The sequence below is a fragment of the Schistocerca cancellata genome, chromosome 2 (genome assembly GCF_023864275.1).
Source record: "Schistocerca cancellata isolate TAMUIC-IGC-003103 chromosome 2, iqSchCanc2.1, whole genome shotgun sequence".
Taxonomy (NCBI): Eukaryota; Metazoa; Arthropoda; class Insecta; order Orthoptera; family Acrididae; genus Schistocerca; species Schistocerca cancellata.
Genome location: NC_064627.1, coordinates 513935612 through 513957630, shown reverse-complemented (window position 1 = coordinate 513957630; position 22019 = coordinate 513935612). Strand labels below are relative to the sequence as shown.

The following is a 22019-nucleotide window of genomic DNA, read 5'->3' as shown; positions in this document are numbered from 1 at the left end:
TCAGTCATTACAGCTTCAATCTGCAAACGTAACTGTGTGGTGTGGGTTGATAACATTGTTTATCAAATGGCTGTATTTCTTCAAAGAGATGGGTCCTACTGGTCTTGTTACCTGTACCAACACTGGCTAATGCTATAACAGTCTTTTGTACATCAATGTCATTACAATCCTTCAACAGTGTTGATGTATGGGTAGGATCATTTTTATGTCCAGCTCGCACAATCTTAATTCATGTGACTTCTGGCTGTGGGGTTATTTGAAAGATGTTGTGTTCAGAGCTCTGATTACAAATGCAGCTGATTGAAGGCAAGCACTGAGCAACGCAATCTGAACATGACCTGTAAGACACTCTGATCTGCTGCGGAGTAAGTTGTTTTATGATGTAGCTTGCTGCAGCATACTGAACATGTCTTGTGCCAGTCTCACAACAATTAAAAAGACAATCAAATACTGATTTTTTCCATCCGATGTGGTACAACCTTGCCATGGTGGATGGCATTATGTAAATAACAGTGCCGCAACTGTTTAATGCCAAACTTATGCAGTCATGCACATTGCACAGTATGGTTTGTTTAATGTGCAACTCACATCATAGCTGTTGTATTGTGATTCATCTGTCATTTGTAGCCAAACCCATTTACATTATGACAGTGTTTTGAAACTAGAACTTTAATTATAATCACCCTGTATATTCATTTCTTTATGGTATGGCATGTGATGCATTGCTTACTTCAAATCATTTGTTCTCTGAATCTAACAATAGAGTCAACAACACACCAGACTACACAACAATGCTATCTGTCAAAACAGAAGAAACAGCAACCTGTGACTTCTTATTACACAAGAGAACAGTAAATATTTGAGATTACACTTTTCTTTTGAGTGTGGGGCTTCACTGATATCAAATTGAAATTCAAGTGTCAGTAACTTGATTCTGAAGGAATTTGTCTGGAGGCAGCTTTGTATGGAAGTGAAATGTGGAGAATAAACAATTCAGAAATGGACAGGAGCTTTTGAAATGGAGAAAGCCATAGATTATGTGGGCAGATTAGATAACTAACAAAGATGTACTGAATCAAACTGTAAGGAATGGTTTGATAAGACACATTCTGAGACATCAAAGAATCACCAGTTTGGTAATGGAGAGATCTTGGGAGGCAAAAAGCACAGAGGAAGGCCAAGACTTAACTACAATAAACAGTTTCAAATACATGTAGGTTACAGAAGTCACGCAGAGATGAAGAAGCTTGCACAGGATAGACTAGTGTGAAGAGATGCATCAAACAGTCTTCATACTGAAGACCACCATCACAACAACAACAGCTTCTTATAATGGTATTCCTCAAGAAACATGACCTACAACATACATCATATTCTAAGGATTTAAAAAGTGTAAAATTTGCATTTTTTAAAAGGAAAAAGTATTGTGGTGCCTAATTATTGAATCAGTTCACTATAATTGATCCAGCTTGAAACCACAGTCATAGTGTTCTTATCTTTATTTCTGTTCATAGATACTCTGTACACTCATGACTAACTCAGTTGTGATAGGTTAAGGCATTAATGATAATCCGCATCAGATCTTCTTTTACCAATACTTGCAGAGTGAACTGAAACAGGACAATTTTGCAGTTCCATGCAAGCAACTTGAAATTCTTGTGCTTGAGCATCTAGGCATCAGCCAAGTCCAATTGTTAGTGAAAATTGAGAAAAAAAGGGGGGGAGGGGGGGGTGGAATGTTGTGGTGGTGGTGAGTCAGCGTACTTGTCATCATGAAATCAATTTGTTTAAACAATCATTATAGACATATTAAAAACAATGACAACTTGATACTCCATCTTGAATTAGCTTCAAGCTGAAATTTTACTTTAACAAGGAAAAAGCACCATAAAATTTATGGAAGTATTCTGCTTGTACCTTCCTGAAGATGAACAAATCTGCAGGCAGGCCGATTACACAGTTGTCGGTTAAAATCTTGGCACACCGGGAGGGTGTCCAGTAACTGAAACAGGAAATTTATAGTACAGAATGTAACAAGACCCCAAAAAAAATTATGCTCTCATTTAGCAATAACAAATTAGATGATAAAAAATGTTTCTTCACTCTGTTATATTATATATGATATTTTATGTGATTCAAGTCACAGCTATATTTGACAGGAATAATTACCAAGCTACAGAAACATGTAACGTGCATTTCTTAAATTCATGTAACAATTAAAAATGCAGATATGGACATGCGTTACTATATATTTATATACTACTCTGTTTCTGAAAACCTCACCATAACTATTGCTTCTCAGCATTCAACAAGTAACATAGTTTCCTTGAGGGTTAATATAAAGCCAAAACCAGACAAATTACAAAGAAGTATCACATGCATCACTGCTTAATCTGAAATTTGTTGTTCAGATTTTCTAAGAAATGTGCAAAAATAGAGATTCTTAAACTGTTCAAAGCGCATGTTAAGTCCTACCATTAAACTAAGGAATGACAGATTTTTTTTCTGTAAATATTAAATCTGTTTTGATCTCTATATAAAACAATATGAATTTGGATAAAAAACAGTAACATGAAATACGATGAAATAAAAGCTCAACTACCTGTCCTTGATCATCTGTGTAGACCACAAAAGGAGCATTTGCGGGCACTGTGGCTAGAGCTTGGTGCCCGAACCAAACGACATGCAGCGTAACAAGCATGTGGCGGGCGTACGTGAGAAGGCAGCAGTGCAGGCCAAGGGGAAAAGCACAGCCAGATGCGCATCAGCGTTCATTACCATTTTATGTTTCCCCACACCGCAGCAGCACATTCCGAAGATGGTGTACGTATTTCAATAATCCACAGCGGCACGACAATCCGTTGCATTCCATCAAGGCACACCAATGTTTAAACCACCAATACGCACACACATAACACAAGATAACGAAATAAAGAGTTGTTTTATTATGTAATTTTTGAAGGAATGACAGTTAACCGCCACACAGTAACAATGAGAGGATATTAAAAATTTGATATGTCGAGGAAAACGGAACAGTTCCGAGGTGTGGGAGTAGAGCGATTGTTGGCGTGCGATGGGAATCGTTATTCAGCCAAAGTGTAGGAAAGCATGAAAAAAAGAGAAATAGCAGAAAAATTACATAAGGCATGCGAAATATTAAGAAGATAGAAAACTTAATATCAAATACTAGTGTTAATTTGGCTATAGCTGTAAACATATTATCTCTCTCAAAGCTGGTTTATCACAGATAAGAATTACTGCTCAGTCCAAGTGAAAAACACTATTCTTTGCCCAACGTCACATAAAGCTACTACTGTTTTATGTCATGCTCTTTTCCTTAAACAGAAAAAAGTGTTTGGTTTGAAGAAGTTCAGGATTCTTAAAAGGAAAACCGGCTGTTGTAGAATCTTTTGCATATAATGTGAATTTAATAGAAAAAAAATACTCTAGATATAGGATAGTTAATCTTGTGTAACATGTATGTATGTATGATTTAAATACAAATATATTATATATAAACAAGAAGGATTGAATATATTGGCAGGATCATTAGGATACAGTATCATATCTGAAGTACTTCATCTTAAAATTCAGTCTTTATTGACTCAATGTTGACAATTCAGTTCAATTAAGAGTGTTGTGGACACACACAATGTGATGTTTCTTTAAATGACTGTGAGGTACATTACTTACAAATCTCATTATCTGAATGATAGTGGAAAGTGTTAAATACATATGAAAGAACAAATACAAATCTTTACAACAGTAATATCAAACACGAAATTACAATTCAGTGCTCCACAGCAAGCTGTACTACATGGTTAATATGTTTCAATGCGCTTACCAACTAAACACACAACAAAGGTCTGAACAGTACACGCCATGAAGAGAAAATAGCAAAAAACAAACCTACTGCGTGGTACTGCTAGTCATGCTCCAGTCTATAAAACTATTTACCTTGGCAATACTAGTTATAGAATAGTGTTTGCTCAAACAGCTATCATGTACAGAATGTATTCATAAGCAGTGAAATAACAGCAATGTAATGATAGAAGAACTGTTATTTATATAAAAATTCACTCAGATATATTTGTTATTTTAAGAAACACACAGTAATGAGGGACCGTTTTGCAGACAATGTATAAATGCTCCAGCCTCAATAACTGACTTGTGTTGTTTCAGCATTTCCTTAAGGAAACTGGCATTGATGTTAATAAGAGGCATGAATGAATTAATAAAATGAATGTGTAGAATGTTAACAATACCATTTGAGCGGTATAACAGATGTATACATATAACCCATTTTGATTATATATTCATATTTAAATATATGTACATATAAGTCAAACAACAAGCACTGAAACTCTCTGTCAATACATACATGACCAGAGATATGGACATAAATTTATTTCATTGTATGCTGCTGTTCAAGTTTTTGGTATCTATTTATTAACTTAAAAAAAAGTAGAAATGAAATTGTGGGAGTAATGTTCAGAAAAAAACTGCATTAGAAATTTTCAGAAGTTTCTGAATATTTTACACTCTTCTCTATTAAATTGCTTTTTTTCCTGACATATTGTATTCTCAGCACATGAAAAACAGTGTTTACTGAAGAGAAAGCATGAAAAGTATTTCTCAAATTTGCAAAAGCCACAAATGCATTCATTTTTCCGATAGTACGCTTTCCACATTTACAATGTACATAGCAGACAGTGCACTGAAGATGTCAAAAAGCAATATTTATACCCAAAAAGTCAATGAGAATAAATGACCATCTCTGTGATTATAACTTAATCATGCAACCATTACATAAATGTTGATTTCCGTGCTAGCATTCTAGAACTGTAGTTTGTTTCTTTTGTTGTAGACAGCTGTACATGTGACAGATACTTTGTTAACAGATTAGCTGTTACTATGCAAATACTGGTAGTAGCCCATTTCTCACACTGTTCTGCATTTCATTCACCCTTACTCCTTGAAATAAGCAGATTGTTTTACAAAGATGCAACAGATGTAAAGCTACAGGATAACAACAATCATTTAGCAGTTTGACATGAAGTTGTAATGCTACAGGTAGTGTGAAATATGACATCAAGTGCATTCACTACGCAAATAAGGACTTAGAGACAAAGACTGGTAGTAAATTAAAACTTGGACTTATAAATATATTTATATCGTATAGAATGAGTAATATGCAACAAATTATCTCTATAAATTTCAGAACTCTCTACTATTGCTAACTCCTGCAGTTCTGAACATTTGAGGAACAGGAATGAAGGTTAGTATTAGAAAAGGAATCTAACTGCCTTACCTGATGGTGCCGCTCTATAGACATGTAGAGAAAGGAACGGAACACTGGAAAACTAAAAATTTAATTTTATGGTTCTGTAATTAAATACTTTATTTATTTTGTTTCATGTAAAACTAAAATGTAGGAATATGAGGGGATGAGAAGACTGAGAAAAGAAGCATTAATAAAACAAATAATCATGCATTTCCAAGCATTATTATTACAAATACTGGCTGGTGTTTGTTTCTTTACATACAAAGATCAGCAGGATTAGACAATACAATACACATTTGTATGGAATACAGTCAAAACTCAGTGATGGCAATGGCAAATAAGCGTGACAAGTCAGGCAGACTGTAATAAAAACCCAAATCCTTAAAAATCAGTACAGGACAGTAGCAGAAGGCACTTTCTTCGGTATGCCACGAAATGAAGCGAGCATAATAATGCTGCAGTGTGTGACCCAATGCCCACTACAATTGTCTCTGTTGGGTAAGCACTTCCACAAGCATCTGATCAACATTACATTATAAGTATAAACTGGCAGACACTTCAGTGGTTACACAAAACTTTAATAGCACTTGAAATAAGGACAGAAATTAGATTTTTTGTTATAGCTTAAAACAACATCTTAGAAATGCAAAATGTTTTCATAATTAGTAGAATAAAATTCTCTTTAAATATTATATATTTTTATTTATATATCTTTCTATATCCTACTTTAAAAGAAATTATTTCATTTTAACATTAATACCAAAATATTAAAAACATAGGTCAATGACCATTAAGATACTATACTAACTTGCTAACATAGGAACACTTAAAAAGTAGAACTGTATGAATTCATTACAGCAGCACCATTTTACTTTCAATTTTTTAAAGAAAGAATGCCCCTTTAAGCAATTAATTATTTGTCAAGGTGCTGTACAAATATGAGGAAGCATACAGTTCCTTTATGAATTAACTACAAATATAAAAGCTCTCTACATAACAGATTATGTACTGGACAAGATTCCAATAATAAGAAGATTGACTAAAAATAACAAACAGATATACAATAATAAAACTACAACATTAAATAAGTGAATACATAGCCATAAATATGTGGCACATAGTGAACAGGGAACAGCATAACCCAAAAAGCCACCAGATGAGTTTGTATTCTTTAGAAGAGACTGAATATTATTATTCTTTTACAACTTGATATCTTTAATGTTGCTTATATGTACAGATAAATGCGAGTGCTTTGGATAGTAAGAAATGGGTCTTCTTGGGTTAATAACAGACAACTACTGTGGCACTAACTAACAGATTTTAAAAAGTATACAATGTCCATATATCTACCATGCTAAATTTCTACTGGTTTTGTTTATTTTATGCCCCACTGCATGCAAATCAGGGAGACAGGGAAATTTCATTGTCAGAATACAGTTCTCTCTGGCACTTAAAATTCAAAACAGTAAACATAGTTAAAACTTTAACTGCCTTTTACACTGTCTGAGTGAAACGGCACAGAAAACTGATACAAGGAACTATGCTGACAGAAGAACTGTTTATTTTCATACAGCACCACTGTCATACATAATTAGTTCTACCTAAAGTTAATTTATCACAGCTCGTTACAATGTCAATGTGACTACGAGCCATAAATGAGAGCCTCCCTTGGGTGCCCTCATGTGGCAGCATTCCTCCCCCAACATATACTAGCCACACACTTTTTGGTCCATTAGTGGCAAATGAATGACTTTGTCATAAGACAGGAGAATTTTTCATTTTCCCCTGTGACCTTTATTCCTCATAATTTCAGCTGAATTTTGACTAGACATTTTAAATGTTTATAATACACAAATGTATACAAAAATTTATGTAGTTTTCATCTTTTTGTATGGTTGAAGTGCTACACTTGTAATGACATTATTATTGTTTGATGGGGTCGTAAATGTGCCATAATGAGCCATCATATGGCTGAAAATACCATTACTGACCACAGGTGTGGGAGGCTGTGATACAACAGCGTATGGTGAAGGCATCAGTTGTGGCCTCAAAAACTGGTACTGGGGCATAAGGGCAGATGGATTAGGGGCTCTGTTAAAGGTAAACAGTCCAGGTTGTGGTTGTGGATAAGCCACAGGGTGTCCAAGACCAATCCCAGGTACTGTTCCAGGTGACGGAGTTTGAGGAGCAAATCGTGGAGGTGGGGGAGGCATTACAGCTACAGCCTGTTTGTTGAGTGCAACGCCAGTATAATTGAGTGCCATCATGGGGTTTATTCCAGATGCAGCCATCTTCACTGCTTTTGCATAGTTCTGTTGCGCTACTTCCTTTGCAGCAGCGGCAGCAGCAGCCGCGGCTGCTGCTGCTGCTGCAGCTGTCCCCGGATCAGAAGACTGAGATGGGGCAGGAATGCTACTTGCTGAGGGCACCTTCTCTGGTTCGTCCGACTTTGAAGCTTCAGCCACATTCACACTGCTGGTTCCAGGTGAATCAGTAGGGCTGAGGGAGGCACTAGTCACAGTGGCAGTGGGGGTACTCGAGTACTCACATGACACTGGGACAAATGGCTGCTGCAACTGCATCAGCTGCTGGTAAGTTGTGGTGTTGGGCTGGTATACAGGCATTCCAGATTTATCTGCGGCTGGTCGCTTATAGGGGACCATTCCAGGGAAGCCCTGCAAAGAGACTAACTTTTACTCACTTCTTGAATACAAATTGTGCATGGAAAATGTGATTAACAGACACTGACAACACACACTTATTTCTGAATAAATATCTTCATTTCTACAGATTACAAATTAAAGAACTTATGGATCTTACAAATCTGTCAGAGCAAAGACAAAAGGCATTTAAATTCAAATTGGCACCATTTACATTCTATAGTGATAGTTCTCAGTACTGCAATAATATGCCACACATACCAAAAGTTATCACAAAAACCCATATGCACTAGCCAGTACCCAAATTTAGCACACATTTACTTGAGTGTAACAAGTTAACATTAAATCATCAGCATCAACATATTCCTATGATCACATGTGAAAGTCCATAAATGGAACTTCATTTACAAACAAGACATTCAGAAAAATATTCTTGTAGATGTTAGCTTAGAAGGCAGTTTGATAAAGTTTTTACCCAAAAAATATGCAGCAAATGACAGTTTTCACTTCAAATGACAGTTTCACTTCCATTTGTGCAGTGGATGTAAAAATCTTTGCTACAATTCATACACTTACATGCAACATTTTAAGGGCATTGCTTAATTGAAAATGAAGATTGTACACAAGCGCAAAAATGACTTTTCAACAAAGTTGTAAGAGGAAACTGTACGGTGAACCTCAAATTGCGTTAAAGCTGCTGGAAAATGAAAACATAGGACAAAATTATGACTTTCGAATAGAGCTCTCAAAATTGAATTTTTGGCCTAAAAAGGTTTATGGTACTTTGTGCCAGTTCAGTGTCATCAAAAGCTTACACCATCTCACACCAGCTTAACAAGGAAGTGGGAACTGTTCATACTAGAAGTGTAACTCGAAGACTCTCACTTTTGTGTCTTTACTCATGTCTAACAACCAGAATTTTGATAGTACGTTGTCAAAAAGTTCATGTGGTTGTCTTGACTATGTTTATGTTATTTGCTCAGTAATAGGCATTTGATATGCTTGTAGTAGTCAGACAATGTGACCAAAATTGCCAGGAAGCAAAGCAGGTTTATGCAGAGAGATACCTAGGTTACCTAAAGTGGTTGCAACATGTTTTTGGTGGTTGGAGGCATAAATTCACAATACTGGCTGCACACAATTGACTCCTGATCATAACTAGTGATTCAGAGTATGTTTTAGAGATGATCGGGATGCAGAGGTTCTTGCTGCAATAAATCTCAAACCACATCTTTCCACACAAAAATTGTCAGTGCATTCTGAAAAGTAATGCCTCTGAATTTTTTATAACTCTTAAAGCTTTTTTAAATAAAATAAAAATCTTTAACAGGCTACAGGCTTATTCTTCATGTCTACATATTTATTTCTCAACATAGTAATGAGCACATTTCTCACAACAAGAGACCAGTTTGTTGATACTGTCACTGTAAATGTTCGAGACTGTTGATGGCACCACCAAGCACGTCGCCTTTGCTTGGACCACTTCACCACTATCAAAGTGAAGTCCTCAGAGGTGTTCTTTAAGTTCTGAAAACAGTCAAAAATCAGACTGGGCCAAGTCAGGGCTGCACAGAGGATGATCAAAGACGGTGAACCCAAGGCAGATATAGTGGCACTAATGTGTGATCTGGCAATGTCATGCTGAAGGAGAGGATGTTCCATGTGTGGTCCAACTCTTCAAATTTGAAAATCAATAACAGCATGCTGTTTCTCATGCACCAATGTAGTTACTTTACACACCTCCATGTCACACACTACAATTCAGAGCCCTCTAACTGCAGAGGGCTGCAAATATGTAGAAATGAAGAACAAACATGTAGAATGTTAATGTTTGTTTTATTTAAATAGCTTTAATGGTTTTTTGCATACAAAATTTGGAGGCATTATTTTTCTTGATGATTTCGAAGTCACATTCATCAGAGGGGAAATGATTTTGACAAAAGAATCATCCACTCCAACTGATTTACAAATCAAAATTTGGTCTTCCAGACTTCCATTCTTTGGACTACTGAACACACGTCCAAACTCAATAACAATGTAAAAATTCATAAGGTTATACCAGCAAGACAATCAGCATCTCTGGAACACAAATGTTTGGTGTAGCTTCATCCATAATCAAGGTACTGGACCTTCTTTACAGTCAGCTGTATGGTCAGCAATTCTCTAAATTTCCTGAACATGCATTGACATATTTGCTGGAAGGCATTCCACTAGCTGTATGAATGTTAATGTGATTGCAGTAATTGCAGTAATATGGATATCTGGCACATCTGGTCAGATTTTCATGATTAATGGAATGGTCATAAGATTTAACTCATCTCGATTATTTATTCTGCCTACGTCTACTGAAAAGAGAATTAAATTGTAACCAGTTGCCAAGATGGCACAACCTTCTATCATATTCAAGAAATAGCTGATTCTTTACTGATCTTTGCTGTTTTTATTTAAAAACTAAAATAATCAAATTACCTAATGAAAAGAAGGCTTAAAGTATCCCAATATGGTTCTGAATATTGCACAGTGCTGTATGTCACATGGCATGCTTGTCGAACCAATGGCCTTAACTATCTGGTAGTACCTATTGGTAATCTGAAAAATATCTAATGTGCGTTTAGGTGAACACGTACTACAGTAAACAGTCCTATGGAGTTACACAAGTGTACTAGACTGGAATTCAAACCTGGATCTTTCCCTTTTGTAGGCAACACCTCAGAGATTGAGCCTTCAAGTATACCAATTGACTTGATTTTAATCTCTATTCTGACAGTATTTAACCCACACTTTTCCAAACACCATAGTGTGTGTCACCATACCTATTACCACCTCAGAAAGAAACAATGTGATGTGGAATGTGAAATGTAAATTGGATTCTGGAATTTCCAAGGTTTCAGAATAATGGTCCACTTCTTAATTATCATGGAAGATATCTATTTTTCCTATTTCATATGTGACAGAGCAAAGTGAAAATTTCTCAACATGTTTGCTATTATCAAGGAAACTCAGCCTGAGAGAAATTGTGGAAGGTGATTTACTACCAATAACTACTTCTTTGCAACATTCTTTCTACATGCCAAGTTTGTAAGATGATATCCTACACCATAGAATCCAGTTCTAGAACTACTGACTGATCTTAAGAAAAACTCAACGTAGAGTATCTCTTAATGTGCTGTTTACTAGCTTCAAATATTTCATCCTACTTTTCCATTAGAATTAGAATTTTATGAGATCATATGTGGAAATGAGGAATTTGCTGCCCACTGTTCTCTGACTCTGCTTGTAGTATCTGCATTTGAAATTTTCCATCCATTGTCAGTACTTGAGGACTACAAATAAATGAGCTTGTTATACAGTGTAAACTTTATTCAAATCACCTATATGGGAAAAGTTTATCCAAAAGTACTCTACTCACTGTTTGCAACCTTCCCCACCTACTCCTCTGCCCATTTCAACCATCATTTCCCCATTTCTTAAATTTATTATTTTTATAATTCACTGGATTTACTTGGTGATGCCAAAACTTCAAGAACATAGCCAAGACACCAATGGTAAAAATTATTAAGTGACAGAAAATCAGTAATTTTTTAAATTAAAGGGTATGCACATTAAAACAATCACATTTTATCCTAAATGCTAAAACTGATCTAAACTGTCTTGACTGATCTTAACTATCTCATGTGTTTCCAATAATTTCTGCTGGACCTTGCCCTTTTCCCTATTTGATCCTCTGCTCCCTTGACTATTTTGTGTCTCAAAGCTGCTTATTTATGTTCTATCAGGAAATGTCCCAATGTTTAAATCTAGAACAACTAAAATACACTAAAATGTACACATTTATGAAGTGAAAACTGACAAGAAACTTCCCAGTAAAGTGACTTCCAATTGCTTGACATTTTTTGAGAATGTAACTTGCATGTAAAGCAGCCACTGTTCTCACAGCAGTCTCTCAATAACTTCTCTGGATAGAAAAACATACTACACTCCAAAGTTTTGACAGAGTTAAATGTGGTTTTTGATTGTCTTGAACCGTTGACTTTGGCATAGTGGGGTGGCTTGTGTGTCTCAGTGATAAAGATACCTCTGATGTATGTGCAACTACATGAGAGAGAGATATCGGTGGAGTAATCTCACTAGCATATCATTCCTGCAAACGGGCAGCAATCTTTTTAGTAGGTGAAGGGACAACATTCAGAATGATTGATGATCTGTCCTGATAACATTAACCAAATTGGCCTTGCAATGTAAGTACTAAGAACAGCAGAAAGTAAGGGGGAAACTACAGCCGTTACATTCTCTCAAGGATATGCAGGTCTACTCTATAGATTAAAAATGATGACACCTTATTGGGTCAAATATTCTGGAGGTAAAATAGCCCCACCATTTGAATACAATAGAACATAAATAAGCAGCTTTGAGACACAAAATAGTCAAGGAGCAGAGGATCAAATAGGGAAAAGGATAAGTCCAGCAGAAATTATTGGAAACACATGACATGTTGAATATAACTGGCAAAAAAGAAAATATAAAAATGCAGCAAATGAAGCAGGAGAAAAGGGATACAAATAGCTAAAAAATGAGACTGACATAAACTGGAAAATGGAAAACAGGAATGGCTAGAGGAAAAACTCAAAGCTGTTGAAGAGAGAGATGTTGCCAAATTAAAATTAAAGAAACCTTTGGAGAAACGTGAGGTAAGTGTGTACCTCACACAGGAAAGAACAGAAGGCTGGAAGGTAGAATTAATAGACTGCAGGGCTGCACAAAGGAAATGAAACTTTAAGATAATATTGTGGAAAGGGAAGAGGAATTAGATGAGATGAGATGGAAAGTATTATACTGAGAGAAGAATTTGACACTGCACTGAAAGACCTCAGTTGAAACAAGGCACCTGGAGCAGATCAGTTTCCTCACAATTACTGAGATCTTGGGAGAATAAACCAGCACAAAGATAAAGGAGACAGACAAAATACTCTCAGACTTCAAGAACAGCATAATAATGGAATTTTGAAGAAGGTGGGTGTTGACAGGTATGAATATTACTGAAGCATCAGTTTAGTAAGTTATGGTTGCAAAATACTGATACGAATTATTTACAGGAGAATGGAAGATTGATACAAGCCAACCTCATGGAAGATAAGTTTGGGTGCTGAATAAATCTAAGAACATTTGAGGCAACACCAATCCTACAACTTATCTTAGGAAGAGACTGAAGAATGGCAAACTTATAACATTTGTTGATTCAGAGAAACTTTCAGCAATGTTGACTGGAATGCACTCTTAGAATTCTAAAGATAAAAGGGAAAAAATACAAGGATTTAAAACTTGTTACAGAACCAGACAGTAGTTATAAGAGATGAAGGATGTGAAAGGAGAGCAGAAGTTAAGAAGGGAATGAGACAGGGTTGCATTCTGTCCCCAATGTTTACTCAGTCTTTGAAGAATGTGAAAGGGAAGCAGGACTGAAGTGGAGAGTGAGGCAGGTTTGTAGCCTAACTCCCTTATTATTCAATCTGAATATTGAGTGGCAGTAAATAAAACCACAGAGAAATTAAAAAAGAGCATTAAATAAGCTTGCCAATAGTACTGTACATCTTTCAGAGATGCCAAGGAAATTAGAAGATCAGTTGTACAGAATGTATGCCACTGAAAAGAGGGACTATACACATATGATGGTAATGAAAGTAGTTAAATGAAATCAGGAGATGTAGAGAAAATTAGATTAGGAAATAAGACATTAAAAGAAGGACACTTTTTGCTAGGTGCACTAAAAAATATCTGATGATGGCCAAAGTGGATGGGATATAAAATGTAGACTGGCAACAGCAAGAAAAGTGTTTCTGAAAAAGAGAAATTTCTTAAAATGGAATGTAAATGTAAGAACTGGAAGTTATTTCTGAAGGTATTTGTGCAGAGTGTAGCTTTGTATGAAAGAGAAATTTGCTCGCTAAACACTTCAGACAAGAATAGAATACAAGCTTTTGAAATGTGGTGCTGCAGAAGAGAAGAGGTACTGAACCAAATTTGGGGGGGGGGGGGGGGGGGGGGGGGGGATGTATGGCACTAAAAGAAACTATAGGTTGATAGGAAATATTCTGAGGCTTCAAACGATTGCCAGTTTGGCAACAAGAGGGAAGAATGGGTGATAAAATTGTAGAGGGAGACCAAGGCTTGATCACAGAATGCAGGTTCAAATTCAGCTGTTAAGGAGAGATGAAGAGACTTTCACAGGATAGACTAACCTGGAAAGCAGCACCAAATGGACTAATGGCCACAAAAACAGGTCTATTACTTCGGAAACTGTGGCTGAAGTCTCACTGGATATTTTGCCACAAAGCAGCAAAAATATGAAACTAAGCTCATAGAAGAGGAAAAATGAAATCTGGCTTCCTTCAGTGAGATCATTAGATGTTGCACTTCTGTTTCTGATCTACCTAAATTACTTACTAGAACCTTTCAAAGACTATTAACAAATGGCCCAGTCTACTACAGCCGAGACAGTTTTAACATGTTCATAATTAAATCAAGGCAAATAGCTTAACTCTTCTATTTTTGAAAAAATTACTCATTCCTCAGAAAAATAAAATTATGTGCAGGCCACAGAATAAAATATGGCTGATCCCTCATAGACTGAAACTCTGCCTGTGAAGCTACTTCATGTCTAAATAGTACAAAATAAATAAATAGTGATCAAAACAATGAAAAAAGCTGGTCAAGAAGTCTGATCAAAATGTACAGTTCAGCATTTCAATCAGTATTTATAATGTATATCTAAAAAGAAAGATGAGTATAATAGAGGGAAACATTCCACGTGGGAAAATATATTTAAAAAGAAAGATGATGAGACTTACCGAACAAAAGCGCTGGCAGGTCGATAGACACACAAACAAACACAAACATACACACAAAATTCTAGCTTTCGCAACCAACGGTTGCCTCGTCAGGAAAGAGGGAAGGAGAAGGAAAGACAAAAGGATATGGGTTTTAAGGGAGAGGGTAAGGAGTCATTCCAATCCCGGGAGCGGAAAGACTTACCTTAGGGGGAAAAAAGGACAGGTATACACTCGCACACACACACATATCCATCCACACATACACAGACACAAGCAGACATTTGTAAAGGCAAAGAGTTTGGGCAGGGATGTCAGTCGGGACGGAAGTACAGAGGCAAAGATGATGTTGAAAGACAGGTGAGGTATGAGCGGCGGCAGATTGAAATTAGAAATTAGCGGAGATTGAGGCCTGGTGGATAGCGAGAAGAGAGGATATGCTGAAGGGCAAGTTCCCATCTCCGGAGTTCTGACAGGTTGGTGTTAGTGGGAAGTATCCAGATAACCCGGACGGTGTAACACTGTGCCAAGATGTGCTGGCCGTGCACCAAGGCATGTTTAGCCACAGGGTGATCCTCATTACCAACAAACACTGTCTGCCTGTGTCCATTCATGCGAATGGACAGTTTGTTGCTGGTCATTCCCACATAGAATGCGTCACAGTGTAGGCAGGTCAGTTGGTAAATCACGTGGGTGCTTTCACACGTGGCTCTGCCTTTGATCGTGTACACCTTCCGGGTTACAGGACTGGAATAGGTGGTGGTGGGAGGGTGCATGGGACAGGTTTTACACCGGGGGCGGTTACAGGGGTAGGAGCCAGAGGGTAGGGAAGGTGGTTTGGGGATTTCATAGGGATGAACTAAGAGGTTACGAAGGTTAGGTGGACGGCGGAAAGACACTCTTGGTGGAGTGGGGAGGATTTCATGAAGGATGGATCTCATTTCAGGGCAGGATTTGAGGAAGTCGTATCCCTGCTGGAGAGCCACATTCAGAATCTGATCCAGTCCCGGAAAGTATCCTGTCACAAGTGGGGCACTTTTGGGGTTCTTCTGTGGAAGGTTCCGGGTTTGAGGAGATGAGGAAGTGGCTCTGGTTATTTGCTTCTGTACCAGGTCGGGAGGGTAGTTACGGGATGCAAAAGCTGTTTTCAGGTTGTTGGTGTAATGGTTCAAGGATTCCGGACTGGAGCAGATTCGTTTGCCACGAAGACCTAGGCTGTAGGGAAGGGACCGTTTGATGTGGAATGGGTGGCAGCTGTCATAATGGAGGTACTGTTGCTTGTTGGTGGGTTTGATGTGGACGGACGTGTGAAGCTGGCCATTGGACAGGTGGAGGTCAACGTCAAGGAAAGTGGCATGGGATTTAGAGTATGACCAGGTGAATCTGATGGAACCAAAGTAGTTGAGGTTGGAGAGGAAATTCTGGAGTTCTTCTTCACTGTGAGTCCAGATCATGAAAATATCATCAATAAATCTGTACCAAACTTTGGGTTGGCAGGCCTGGGTAACCAAGAAGGCTTCCTCTAAGCGACCCATGAATAGGTTGGCGTACGAGGGGGCCATCCTGGTACCCATGGCTGTTCCCTTTAATTGTTGGTATGTCTGGCCTTCAAAAGTGAAGAAGTTGTGGGTCAGGATGAAGCTGGCTAAGGTAATGAGGAAAGAGGTTTTAGGTAGGACGGCAGGTGATCGGCGTGAAAGGAAGTGCTCCATCGCAGCGAGGCCCTGGACATGTGGAATATTTGTGTATAAGGAAGTGGCATCAATGGTTACAAGGATGGTTTCCGGGGGTAACAGACTGGGTAGGGATTCCAGGCGTTCGAGAAAGTGGTTGGTGTCTTTGATGAAGGATGGGAGACTGCATGTAATGGGTTGAAGGTGTTGATCTACGTAGGCAGAGATGCGTTCTGTGGGGGCTTGGTAACCAGCTACAATGGGACGGCCGGGATGATTGGATTTGTGAATTTTGGGAAGAAGGTAGAAGGTAGGGGTGCGGGGTGTTGGTGGGGTCAGGAGGTTGATGGAGTCAGGTGAAAGGTTTTGTAGGGGGCCTAAGGTTCTGAGGATTCCTTGAAGCTCCGCCTGGACATCAGGAATGGGATTACCATGGCAAACTTTGTAAGTAGTGTTGTCTGAAAGCTGACGCAGTCCCTCAGCCACATACTCCCGACGATCAAGTACCACAGTCGTGGAACCCTTGTCCGCCGGAAGAATGACGATGGATCTTTTTAAATATAAAAAGAAAGATGATGAGACTTACCAAACAAAAGTGCTGGCAGGTCGATAGACACACAAACAAACACAAACATACACACAAAATTCTAGCTTTCGCAACCAACGGTTGCCTCGTCAGGAAAGAAGGAAGGAGAGGGAAGTTTGGTAAGTCTCATCATCTTTCTTTTTAGATATATTTTTCCCACGTGGAATTTTTCCCTCTATTATATTCATATCAGTATTTATAATGTTAATGTCTTGACAATTTTTCTGACAATCTGCTCACAGATGTAAGACAAGAGTTTGGAATGCCTGTCAAGTTCATACAGGTAAGTAAAAATTTCATGTGAAATAATATCAGTTTGCTACATTTATGAAAGGGGTAAAATTAAGTTATCATCTTCACAACTGATAACCAACTGTAATATGTAATCACATTGTTTTTACTGGTGCCTTGTAATGATACAAAGTTTTCAGGTTTCCAGCCAGATAAGCTCACCAGTGACATTTCAATGAGTATCACTTTTTTCATCTGATGGGAAATTCAGTACATTTATTTATTTATCATTTGATGAGAGGAGAAAATTCCAGACAATAAATGTACATGTTTCTATACAGACACACACACACACACACACACACACACACACACACACACACACACACACACACACACACACACACACAACAATCTCAGGTTCACAATGAGTTAATAGCCCTAAGTTCACATCTGTAAACCAGCCAGAAACTTCTGCAAACTAACTGTAAAGGTCTTTCAATGTTTCTTTGAAGGCTCTGAGGGAGCATTCAAATGTTATGTGATGTACAGTTTGCTGCTCTTCACCGCATCGCATTGAGGAGTGGGCTTCCATCCCCATTGGTACAGCAATATTTTGCATTTGCACTGGTCAGTTCTGATGTGATTCAGTATTCACCAGTGTTGTTGGGGTAGATGAAAACCTGCTGGTTGCTCCCAGGGAATTTTAATTATTTGGTGATTAACCAAGGAAATCTGCTCCTGCCACTCTCTGATTGTTACAGTCATGTTGAAATGAATGTTCTGCAGACTGATTGCTGTGCAAAACAATGGTTTTCCAGACCTCATTCCCCGGAGTTCTGATAATGAAAATTCTGAATGAATTGGCAATTCTGGATTTTTTTTAAATTATTATTGTCCACACATTTAGAAATTACTGTGGTCTTCTTTGCCTAGTCAGCATTGCGGGTCTTCTGTATCATTCCCTATGCTCCTCAGAGTACGGGACATCATCATCATCATCTTATGGATGGTGGTGGAATATTACTAAGAACTGGTGGTCAGTGCATGTTTGTGGGGTGAATACACCATGTAATGAGGTACACGGCTTTACTGAACTCTGTGTCAATTACTTTAGAGTGAGCACTGTTTAACATTATGGAGCAGTAGTACTCTGCAATTGAGTATGAAAGAGCTAAGGCTGATGATCTGATAACTGTTGCAGTGGCACCCCAGGAGTTCCTGTTAACTGCTGGAATATATTGTTCTGAGTTTTGATTTTAGCTGCCACATTCCAGAGAGGTGTTTTAGTTGTCAGTTGTCTACCTATGATCACACCTAAGTATTTTGGAGAGTATTGGAAGGCCTGATCTCTAAATGTGATGTTATGTCTGTAATTTGATTGTTTATTCCACACGCAGAAAGTTGATACAATAGTCTTTCCACAAGTCAATCAGAGAGAATTATGTTTGAAGTATCCACCCAACATATTCAGGTCTGATATTAGTGTTGTTTAATCAAAGTAATATTATCAGTGTAAATAAATTTCCTAGACTTTGTTTCTGGAAGGTTGTATGTATACAAATTAAAAAGGAGTGGACTCAAAACAGAACCTTGTGGGATACCATGATTTATTTTATGAACTCTACTTTTACTGTTCTATGAGGATGCCTGGAAGTAACTGTTGTTCAGCATGTTGCCAATTAATGTGGTTAATTTCCAATATGGAATGACATTGATGACTCTGAGGAGGAGTCACACCAGATGATTTCATTGGCTGCAGTTAGGTCTAAGAATACCTCCGCCCTCCAATGTTTATCTTCTGCTTCTCAAAGCTGTTATCAATATAGGTTGCTATTGTCAGCACCTCTTCTCATATCTTCTTCCTGGTCAAAGCCCAGCTTGGTTTATAGTGACGTGTTTGTTGATGGCACACCAGATTCTGTTATGAATGATCCTCTCCAAAAGTGTGAATGTGATACTAGGAAGAGCAATATAGCAGTAGTTTTCAACTTTTGAGGGATTGTTATTTGGCTTTAATCTAGCAATGATCTTAGATTTTTGATGAGTGGCAAATGTCCTATCTCTTAGATGACTGAAAAGAAGTTGTTCAGCCATTTGACAGCAGAAACTCAGGGTAAATACCATAAATGCCTGCTTCCTTTCCAGATTTCATGATCACTGTAGCTTCTGTGTTCTCCTATAACTGAAATGAAATGGAAAACTTGATGTTTTTGGAGCTGTCTGTTTACTTAGTTTTAACTTCTAAGGGATGCCTAACTTCTCATTTGATGGGTTATCTTTTGTTGGCTTGGAGGTGGAGATCACATAGCTGCCCGTATAATCAATATTTACAATGCATTTTTGTCTGGTGATGGCCCAGGCCTTCCCAATGGAGTAGGTATGGTCCAAGAAAGCTGAAGTTTCTTTCCATCTGCTTTGTATGCTCTCATTTAGTGATTGTAGAAGATCGGAGGCAGTTGCAGGATTAACACTGTCTTTGCTTTACTTGAGAAGCTTTTTGCTGTCTTCTTTCCAGCCAAGAATATTCTTCGTGGTAAACTCTTGGTGTGCATTGTCTTGCTGTTCTTTTCAGTAGTCCAATAAATCTGTTGTTGTTAAAGGTGAGTTTTTATCTCTCTGATGTTGGCATCTGGTTGTTTTAAAAATTAAAAGCTGGTTTTTTTGAAGTTATATCTCAGTTTTGGATAAGAGAGGCTAACAGGAATGAACAATTCTGTCTGAGAATGCTGACTGTGGAGAATATGGTTACAACTCTGCGGCACACTTGAAGACTGTGTGATAAAGCATAGGTCAAGTCTGCAGCCCATTTTCCATCAGATGAAAAAAAGTTGCCTTGACTTTTGTACTCTACATAAATTTGAGGATTTCTGTTCATGTCCAGTTAACAAGTTTTTGTGCATTTGCATCGCTTTCTTGATATTCACAGCGTATATGGTGACTGTTGAAGTATCCAGCAATGATACATGGTTGTTGTGGTGAGAGCAAAGCTGGAGACTGTCAGTTACCTCTTGGTGGTCTATCATCAAGTTCTCCACAGGTTACTAATCGATATTTAGGGTGACTGTCTGCAGTTACTAGCTTAAAGCCTGAGATTCTTCCTCTGCTATGAAGTTATTCATTGCCTTCCACTGCATTTCTTGGAGTAAGATAATGTCAAGTTGGTGCTCTTTCAATGTTTTGAATAAACATTTACTACTCTTTGGTTTGCTTATGCCTTCTATGTTCAGTTGGTAAACTGATATTGAATCTTACACACCTGGCCGTCTTGAGAAGATACTCTTTAGATGTCTTTCCTTTTTAATCTCTGACTAAGAGGTCATTTAAGGTAGTCCACTCTCATCTTAGTAGTTGTCAGTTGTTAACAAAGCTGTACTAATAAATTTATGGAACTTAAAATATTCATGATATCCACAACGTGAAGCAAACAACTGTTTTATTTTACTAAAACCAACTATTCTGCTCAGAGTAAAGATTTGGAAAAAAAGAAGAAGAAGAAGAAGAAGAAGAAGAAGAAGAAGAAGAGGGCAGTTGATTAAAATGACAGCCACTGAAATGTCGCACTTTTTATAAGTTCACCCAGTTGGAAACCTGATAACTTTATGTTAAGTGCAATATGTTTTCCAAATATGGTTCTTCTATTTACTATGTTCATGTTTAATCATCAAATCTTCCAGTATTAAAGGATTCAACTCCAGTTTCCTCATATATAATATTCCACATAAATGTGTTTGCTGTTTTAAATTTCAGTAAGGGGCAATAAGTTTTTATAACTGCCATAAGTTGTTCTCCAGGCATTGGCATGGAATTCAAACACTTTTGCATGATGGTACTATGGTCAACCAGAACTGTTATAGCATCACAAGGCTTCATTAAATACTTATAAATCGAGTTTTTTATTATTATTATTATTTTGTTTACACAAAAGCGTATGGTCCGCAATGGCTGATTTGTTCAGTTGGAGCTTGCTTGTGTAGTGCACATGTTTCTCCAGTCTCTCTTACAACACTCCTATTATCTGTCATTTGTACTTCTTTCCACAGTTGCATGGGATTCAATAATATACTTCTGGTTTTCAAAGTTTGAGGCCATGTTTGACCATGCCAAGGGGCATTCCACAACACATATAAGACTAACTCAAACTCAGAAAACCAGGACTATATCACATTCTGAGCAACATCAGGCACACCATAAGAATGGTGTAAGAGAGACTGGAGGAACACATGTAGCCCAAAAAATCAGTGGTACCTGTGACCAAGAAATATGGAAGGTGTTTTTGTCTGGGGGATCAGGGAAACCCCTCCCTCTATTTTGTACTAGTTGCTGCTCAGATGTTCTTCAGTGCTTAGGAGTAAAGATTACATATTGTTTCCACAATCATCACACTTGGTGTTTGTCTACTATGGCACTCCACAATGAAGGCTGCCAGATTTTGGTAACCAAGGCAATGTTTAACTGTCTAATACAATATGGCCATTTCTGTTACTGATGGGTTGAAACAGACTCATAAAAAAGGCTACCTTTGTTACTCGGAATGCCCAATGGCATTTGAGGGCTGTGTGGTTTATCAAAAATGAAACCCAAAAAATGGCATGCATGCCACCAATCTGGCATACAGCAGGCAGCCCTGATCAGTTTGTGTACACAGGTTCACAGTTCTAGGTGTGCTCCAATGGAACACTTGCAGTGTTTAGGTATGTTACATACTTGTGCACAATATGACAGTAATCACATTCTATGGTCATATTTCATGATTGTAGT

The 22019-nt window shown here is 37.8% G+C and overlaps 1 protein-coding gene across 9 annotated transcripts in view; it reads right to left on the bottom strand.

Moving 5' to 3' along the window:
• LOC126162056 (protein muscleblind-like) overlaps positions 1–22019 on the bottom strand; it is a 608110-nt gene that overhangs the window by 28513 nt on the left and 557578 nt on the right. For 8 of the 9 annotated variants that reach the window (XM_049918306.1, XM_049918299.1, XM_049918303.1 and 5 more), the window contains one exon: positions 5491–7959. In XM_049918306.1, the coding sequence (XP_049774263.1) occupies positions 7153–7959 (807 nt within the window). In that variant the 3' untranslated portion in view covers positions 5491–7152. Of the gene's footprint in view, positions 1–1917; positions 2003–2602; positions 2662–5490; positions 7960–22019 lie in introns of those variants that run through there. The other variant, XM_049918308.1, reaches the window with a different exon arrangement.